We start from the raw sequence: 8563 nt of genomic DNA, 5'->3' as shown, positions 1-8563 counted from the left end.
TGGCTTACTTGAGCAACTTGGCCACACATTATCACCCTTTTTGTGCCTGTCCTGCTTCATCTGTTGTTCAGTGCCCTACGTCTCTGCACTGAGATGAACGTTCTATGAAAATAAATTTAAATTGAATACTGAAAATATATATAGCAGTATGTCAGGACAAAAATGCATTCCAGTCATGTTAGAATAAATGGTAATGTATTCTGAGGAATAACCCCCTAACTTACTTGAATGCATCCTCTCAATCTTTGTGCGGTGAACACAAAAGGTAAAGCATAAGCACTTTATTTCTTTGCACATTATGGATTTTGTTTCTGTTAAATTGAAATTAAGCTTTGCCATTTTTACCATAACAAATGCTAAAAACCCATTTTGTTTTGCTATCAGTTTTTTAGAAGACACGGAAAGAGTAAGGTATATGTACTGTAAGCCAAACAAAATTATTCTACTATGTCACCTAACAAATGTTGGCCAAGAAATGCAACATGACTTCAATAACAAACAAAATGGCCGCCCAGGTCTCATACCATAAGACTACGAAACCCAGATTGCAGTGTGGTGATGTCATCAAAACGCGACTTTCTTTGTTTTTTTTCTTACTACACAGCAGCTTGAGGTAGATGAAAATTGCACGTGTGAAAGTAGCCCATTCAGCATTTATAATATATCATCTGTTAAAAACTCTTTGGATTGAAATGCAGTTTCATATTTAAAAATGAGCAAGCATTACCCAGCTGTATAAGTGAATAAATACTTGTAGAATACCTCAACACTGTCTGTTGCTTTTGGGGAAAAAAGCAGGTAATGTAAATGCATTGATAAATTAATCAATTATGATGATTGTGATGATAGACTTTATCCCATTAAAAAATATCTTTTGTAAATGATTTAATTTTTATATTGGTAATGTTACTACACAAAAGTAAAAAAAAAGGTCAGGGAAGAGTCCTACCTTTGAACACTTGTAAAGCCCTGTTTGTGAGTTTTTTTCAAACTGTAAAAATATTAAAGGGAGGTACACCTAAAATTTATGTAATTTTTTTTAATAACGTGTTTGTGTTGTAATATGGATCCTGGATGTTGTTCTTTTTATATTAACATTTATTCATTTAACTGATGCTGTTATCCAAAGTGACTTACAATTATTTAACTGCTGAGCAATTGTACAGGACCAGTTTAGGATAAGTTCTGTGCTGAAGTTTACTACAGCTGGAGGTGGCATTCGCACCTCTGGCTGCAAAGGCTAAACTGAACTTGTATTATCTATGAGATGTACATGGCTTTGGAGAAAAGCATCTGCTAAATGAATAAATGTAAATTGAATAAAGCATTGGCAATATTTTGACTTGCACAAGGTTCCACATAACTTACCTGATTTTCATAAACGGGTCTTGATATCTTGGAAACTTTCATATAAACACTTCTCACCACACATGTACAATCTGGAACAACTGAAATTGAAATTTAAACAGAATTCCCTGAGAAATATGGGGTCTCTACCACAGCTGTAGAATTTACTAACATTTTGCATACTATTCCTCAAGGGCTCCCCCACCTTATATTAGGAACTCTGGGTAATATATATAGGTACAGTACTCATTCAGGTCTCACACACACACACACTGTCTGAAACCACTTGTCCCAAGCAGGGGTTGTGGCAAACCGGAGCCTAACCCGGCAGCACAGGGCGCAGGGTTGGATGAGGAGGTGACACACCCAGGATGGGACGCCAGTCCATTGCAAGGCACCCCAGGCAGGACTCAAATCCCAAACCCGCCAGAGAGCAGGCCCCAGCCAAACCCGCTGCGCTACCGCACCCCCTCATTCAGATATCCATCGTGAAATGGTATCCACACTTCTAACAATACATTTACATTTTACATTTACATTTATTCATTTAGCAGACGCCTTTGTCCAAAGCAACATACATCTCAGCAAAAGTACAATTTATGCATTACATTAAGAGAAAGAGACATAGCTGCAGACATGTGACTCTCAAGTAAACCTAGTTTGTTTCCTTCCACTTCCTTCAGCGATATTCATCATTCGAGTAGGTGCATAAAACACTGGACAGACAAATCCTGATACCTTCCTACCAGTTTTTTTTTTTTGTATTATAAGATACACAAATACATTTATTCAGTTAGCTGATGCTTTTCTCCAAAGCAACTTACAATGTTAGTCTACCTATAATTATTCACCCATTTATACAGGTGGGTAATTTTAGGGTAAGTACCTTGCTCACAGGTACTACAGCCGGATGGAGGGATGAAACCTGCAGCCTTTGGGTCCAAAGGCAGTAGCTCTAAACCACTATGCTACCAGCTGTCCCCAATAAATGTAATAATGCCTTCTTGAAGTCATTGTGTAGATAAAATACCTTTCCATGATGTAAATTACACTGGTATTTAAAATCATGATGATGTATATAAGCCTACATATACTGGAAAGAAGTAGATTCTACCTAGGGTATATTGCCTCACTAATAAAATAAAAGGTTTTATTTAAGCAAATGTTAACTAGATTTCAAGAAACAGACTGTTTATGCAAATAAGAAACTGCAACTCATTTATACCAAATATTAACTATTAACAGGAACATTTTCTGGTGTGAAATGGAAAATTGAATATCAAAGAACCTGAAAGTAAATGTGAATTTCAGGGAAAAGGATATTTTTCTTGTATTTAAGTATAACAATATTAATCCAAATGTGTGCTTTTCAATAAATCTGTGCATAATCTTCAGTAAATATTGTATTCCCAAACCAAAATTTCAAAATGGTCAAACTTTTGACCAAACTCGAAACTGAAATGGAACAATAAATATGTAAAGAACAAGAAAGCACGACGCACTACTGAGTTGTCTCGAACGTATAATTTGTATGAAATATGATTGTAAACCCAAACAAAAAGGAAAGACGTTTTATTGTTTGTATGTTTTTGTTAATTATGTATGGTCGCAACGCTTTTGTTTGTTACAGTGCTACAACATTCAAGATGGTTTCCTACGTCAGCGAACATCAATACCCAGAGTGCACCGCGGATTACGCCACCGCGAGCTTTCGCTGTTATTTTCTGCTCTTCATTTCTCTACGTGAAGTTTGCGAGTGAAGACAGTTATAGTTGGCAGCGCAAACGGCTTGACTTGTCACTTATCACTACATTAGAGCTTGGATACAGGAATATTAAAAGAATATCATATTGAGAGGTAAGAAAAAAAACATTCGAACAGCTTCTCCGTTCCTTCCTAATGTTTATTATCTATCTACGACGCTGCTGCAGACAGTTTTCTTCTCTGACGCGTTACTTTCTGCAAACTTTTCGCAACCGGAACGCGACGAATATTAAGTTAAGTTTACCCTTATACAACTCAGCTGTATTTAATTTTACTGGAGCGGTGTAAGTACCTTGCTCAAGTCAGGGTACTACAGCTGGAGGTGGGTGATTCGAACCTGCAACCAATATAAGCTTAGTCACTGACTGACTCACTCACTGTCTTGTTTCAGAGCGGTGACAGCAGCTGTGTTACCAAATTTGTCCTAGTATGTTGTAATAAACTTGGAAACTACTTAACTTGTCTTCAATCTCGCCATGACAACGCATCCGTTATGCTACCAAAACAAGTTTATTTAATTCATGTAGCAGAGAGAGAGAATGTCTCGGGAGCAGAAAGTTGTGCAGCAAGCCAGGAGCGCCTTCCTCACGGGCCGGTCGAGGCCCTTTCACTACAGAATTCAGCAGCTTCAGTCTCTGCGGCGCTTCGTTCTTGAGAGGAAATCGGACTTTGCCGCTGCCCTGCAGAAGGACCTTGGCAAGGTCGGTGACACTTCTTCCAACTGGCTGTTTTCCTACAAGCCTTCAGGCTTCAGCTGGATGGGCGTGTCAATGTGTATCCGTGTTCCCGTGCAGAGTGAACACGGGATGGAGTTGTTCGAGCTTCTGGGTGTAGAGAGGGAGATTATGTTGGCCATTGATGAGCTCCCCAAGTGGGCGGCACCCAAACCTGTGGAGAAGAACCTGCTCACCATCATGGATGAGGTGTATGTCCAGCCAGAGCCCCTGGGGGTGGTGCTCATCATTGGGGCATGGAACTACCCCTTGGCAGTCACCCTCCAACCCCTGATTGGGGCTATTGCTGCAGGTGTGTTCCCCGTCTGACCTGGGGTCGCTTTAAAAGGGCAATCGCTGTAGCCCACTGCCTGCGAGACCTCTCCCGCTGTTAAAGTTCTCTTGTTATTTTTCTTATCAAGTCATAAATCTGATATGACAGAGTGACTTGAAATGTTACGTTTGTACATTAAGTCTCCTACAATTGTTTATTCTTTTATACAGTACAGTAATCTTTTACTGCATTCATTCAGGGTATGTACCTTGATCAAGGGTACCACAGTGGGAGGTGCGAGTCGGACCTGGATCTTTCCATTGCAAGATGATGGCTCTAACTGCTGTGCAGCCTGCTGCCTCTTCGTAGAAAATCAGAAGAACAGAAATTCTGCAGCATAGAATTTATGAAGCAAAATGAGATATTTGTGATGCTTCTTGGCTGCAACTGCTGGTTACGTTTGTAATGTTTTGCACATTGTGCTATAAATTAATAATACACATTTTTTGTTTTTCCTTCCTGATACTTCACTGGGTTTCCCAGGCAATGCAGCTGTGATAAAGCCATCAGAATTGAGCAGCCATACAGCCAAAGTCATGGAGGACTTGTCTCTGTACCTGGACAAGGTAGGACAGACCTGTCATCTCTCTGGTGCTGCCCCTGTGCCTTCACCCTCCCTGATCTCGACCTGAGTGGAAGGCAGCTTGTCTTCTTGAGCATTAAACTTTGCTTTATATTTCTCTTTTTTTCCTTTCTTATTCCAGGAGATGTACCATGTGGTGACGGGAGGCGTTACAGAGTCACAGGAGCTCCTGAAACAGCGCTTCGACCACATCTTCTACACTGGGAACTCTATGGTGGGGAAACTGGTGATGCAGGCAGCCTCCTGCCACCTCACCCCGGTCACCCTGGAGCTGGGGGGGAAGAGCCCCTGTTACATCGACAAGGACTGTGACATCACCATTGCCTGCCGGTGACTGACTGTGGACATCCTTACCTCTGTCTGGTGTCCACCTTGTAGGCTACTGATACCCTTCTGTTTTTATGTACGTGTTCCTGCAGCCGCATCACTTGGGGTAAATATCTGAACTGTGGACAGACCTGCATCGCACCCGACTACATCCTGTGTGAGCCCAGCATCCAGGACAGGCTTTTGGAGGAGATCAGGAAATCCATCAAGGTCAGTGCTGATGGACAGCTCAGATCCTCAGAATTGATGTGGTTTGCCAGTTCAGTTCCCAAACACAAGCATGTGATGAGCAGTAATCCAGTTAGACTCAGTAAGTTTTCATCATGTGTAATGTCTTAAGTGGTATAATTGCAAACTATAGTAGTTGCTGTGTTAAAAGTACCTGCTGAGAAACTAGAAACTGTAATACAGTTAGTTCTGCTGTAAGGTGATAATTGTTTCTGTGAAACATCACTTTATGCCAATAGATGATAATGTAAAACTGACAAAAAGCATAATCTGCAGCAAATACATGATGAAGGGCATGGTGTGCCACGGTGGCACAGTGAGTAGCGCTGTTGTCTCCCAGTGCCTGGGTGGTGCAAGAGGACATGGGTTCGATCCCCGCTCAGTCTGTGTTCTCCTGTGTCTGTGGGTTTCTTTCGGGTGGTCCGGTTTTCTCCCACAGTTCAAAGACATGCTGTTCCGGTTCCCCCGTGCTAGTGTGTGTGTCACAGAGAGTGTGTTTCACTGATGTATGGATGAGTGACCCATTGTAAGTAGTGGATCTAGCAGTATAAAGTCACCTTGGTGAATAAGGTGTGTGGGCTAGTAACACTAAATAGTATCCATTGTAAGTTGCTTTGGAGAAAAGCGTCTGAGTAAATGTAAAGGGCATGATAATAATGAAATAATGGTGTTTGTGACACTTTGCTATGTACTTTCAAAGTATCATGTCAGATGTCTGCTCTTGCTTTTTTTTTTTTTTTTTTTTTTAATAATATCTGAGGGCACTTTGGCCACCAAAAGGCAAATGTGTGGTGCGAGTTCAGAAATTGGGAATTGGATCACTTTACTCCCAGATCGCAGTCACAGAATCCTCTATTCATGATATATCCACTTGCATCATTGAAACATCCACTATACGTGTGGTTAGCACTGATGCTTTTGGATCCAAAGGTTGGCAGTTCAAATCTCTATTACTCCAGTAGTACCCTTGAGCAAGGTACTTATCCTGAATTGCTTGGGTACAATTACCCAGCTGTATAAATGGGTAAATAATTGTAGGTACCTGAACGTTGTGAGTCACTTTGAAGAAATTTATTGTTAAAATAACGGCTTCAGATCACATATACTACAGTACAATTTAATACAATGACCTGTTGATAGGAATTCTACACAGACGACCCAAAGTCCTTTACAGATTATGGGCGCATCGTTAACCAACGCCACTTCCAGAGGCTGATGGCCTTATTGAAGGGGAGCACAGTGGCCATCGGAGGAAACGGCGATGAGTCTGAGCGCTACATTGGTATGTGTCTGTCTTTCAACATCATGTGCTCTCCAAACGCAGGAGTGGGGCAGAGCCTATCCTGCCCACAGGTAATGACCAGCCATCCTCCCCACCAGAACCCACAGTGCTGAGGGACGTGAATCCAGAGGCCAAGGTCATGCAGGAGGAGATCTTTGGGCCCATTCTGCCCGTCCTGACGGTCAGCGGTGCAGATGAAGCGATCAGTTTCATCAACAGCAGGGAGAAACCTCTGGTTCTCTACATCTTCTCATCAAACAAGAAGGTTTTTACCTTTTATATATCTCCTTGAAGGAAAAGGGCGTGCTGCTTAGTTTTTATGTTTTGTGAACAACCTACTTCAGAAATTTCTGGAATCAGCAGGGTCAGAATGTGCTCTGTCTTAGTCTAGTAATTATTGCTTATTCAGTTACCGCTTCAGTGACCACCTACTGTCTGGTCATCATTATATAGTGAGTCCAGCTCCAGGTAGCACAGGTGCCTTACAACTCCTGGGCTGTGGATTTGGATGTGGGTCCAAATTCAGATTAGTTTCTGTGGGATTCCTCCAGGTACTTGTGTTTTGTCTCACAGTCCAAAGACATATCAGGTAAAATGGTGACTCTTAGAGCCCCAGAGGTTATCAGTAGTGACTCCATAACCTTCAGGATTACTACTGAACCCTTTGGTCCAGACCATTGCTGAACCTTCTTTTTCCCCTTTGTTCAGCTAATAAAGCGCATGATTGAGGAGACATCCAGTGGTGGGGTGCTGGCCAATGACTGTCTGGTACACTCCACAGTTAGTGCTCTGCCCTTTGGAGGTGTGGGTAGGTCAACAGTCCATACCTGAGATCCTCATGCCTGGTATAGCCTAATTTGTTCATAAACTAGAAAGAGCATAATAATAATATTCATAATAATACCAGTACAAATTATGCTTTTGGGGCATATGGTATTGAATACCCATATATAGCCTACGTAAGTACTTTAACATTTTTACTTGATAAGTCTTGTTTAACATTTATTCATTTAGCCGATGCTTTTCTCCAAAGCCTCTTACAATGTTAATCTACCTACAGTTGTATGCCCATTTATACACCTGGGCAATTTTACTTGAGCAATTTAGTGTAAGTACACTGCTCAAGGGCTCTGTAGCTGGAGGTGGGATCCAAACCTGCAACCTTTGGGTCCAAAGGCAGCAGGTCTAACTACTATGCTGACAGCTGCCCTGGTGAAAATTATAAAAGGTGGGCTATCATTATGTGCTTCACAGCAGATAGATCCCAACAGACTTTTTAGGGATGCAAGTGACATGTACCATTAAAATTGGTATTGAAATTGTGCAGGTAACAGTGGGATGGGCAGCTACCATGGTAAGTACACGTTTGACCAGCTGAGCCACCTGCGCAGCTGCCTCATCAGGAAGCTGGCCACAGAGAAGGCCAACATGATGCGCTACCCTCCCCACACCTTTGAGAAGATTCGCTGGGCACGCATCGTGCTCCTGAATCAGGTGAACGTGGGTCGCCTGTGGCGTGTTGTACTGGTCACGCTGCTCGGAATACTGGCTGCCTTCGTGGTCCAGGTGAGACTGTCCACAAACACCCAAAGTCATCTGGAGAGAAGCACTTGAAACCAAATAATTTTTTTTTTTTTTTTTTTTTTTTTAATTGAACTGATTGAAGCATGGAATTTTTTCATTGGTGGAATTGGACTGCAGTCCTTTTCTGGAAATGTGAAATCTTTGGGTCTAATCTAATGGTCCAGAGCATTGTTCAGCTGAACTCCAGTTGGGTACCTTGTCCACCTGTCTAAATGTTCTGCCTCGTGGACAGCTTATCTCTGTACCTTGCCCTTCCTCTGCTTTAATAATGTCAGTGGTTTCTTGTGCTGGTATCAAATGTTAATTAGCTTTGTGTTTTTTTGCAGAGGCTGCGTCAGTGAAGTCAAACATGGATGAACGCCACAGATATCAAGATTCCTATTCTAGATGGGGGGGGGGGG

General features: G+C 41.9%; 1 protein-coding gene across 1 annotated transcript; it reads left to right on the top strand.

Moving 5' to 3' along the window:
- The first annotated feature begins 3040 nt into the window (after positions 1-3040).
- On the top strand, positions 3041-8563 carry LOC108932472 (fatty aldehyde dehydrogenase-like). The gene is made up of 11 exons (XM_018748911.1): positions 3041-3204; positions 3639-3812; positions 3906-4137; positions 4642-4724; positions 4863-5071; positions 5161-5278; positions 6437-6578; positions 6677-6843; positions 7287-7386; positions 7906-8144; positions 8489-8563. The coding sequence occupies exons 2-11, from the start codon at positions 3651-3653 to the stop codon at positions 8501-8503; spliced, it is 1467 nt and encodes a 488-aa protein (XP_018604427.1). The 5' UTR covers positions 3041-3204; positions 3639-3650; the 3' UTR covers positions 8504-8563.

The sequence above is a fragment of the Scleropages formosus genome, chromosome 10 (assembly GCF_900964775.1).
Source record: "Scleropages formosus chromosome 10, fSclFor1.1, whole genome shotgun sequence".
NCBI lineage: Eukaryota > Metazoa > Chordata > Actinopteri > Osteoglossiformes > Osteoglossidae > Scleropages > Scleropages formosus.
Note: the sequence above shows the minus strand (reverse complement) of the source record. Positions and strands in the feature narration are given on the sequence as shown.

What these genes read in the sequence shown, in the direction of transcription:
- LOC108932472 (XM_018748911.1), top strand. Translation starts at nt 3,651, where the DNA reads ATGTCTCGGGAGCAGAAAGTTGTGCAGCAAGCCAGGAGCGCCTTCCTC. An exon ending in TGCAGAAGGACCTTGGCAAG is followed by an intron (nt 3,813 to 3,905) that starts GTCGGTGACACT and finishes GTTCCCGTGCAG; the next exon opens with AGTGAACACGGGATGGAGTT. An exon ending in TCTGCCCTTTGGAGGTGTGG is followed by an intron (nt 7,387 to 7,905) that starts GTAGGTCAACAG and finishes GAAATTGTGCAG; the next exon opens with GTAACAGTGGGATGGGCAGC.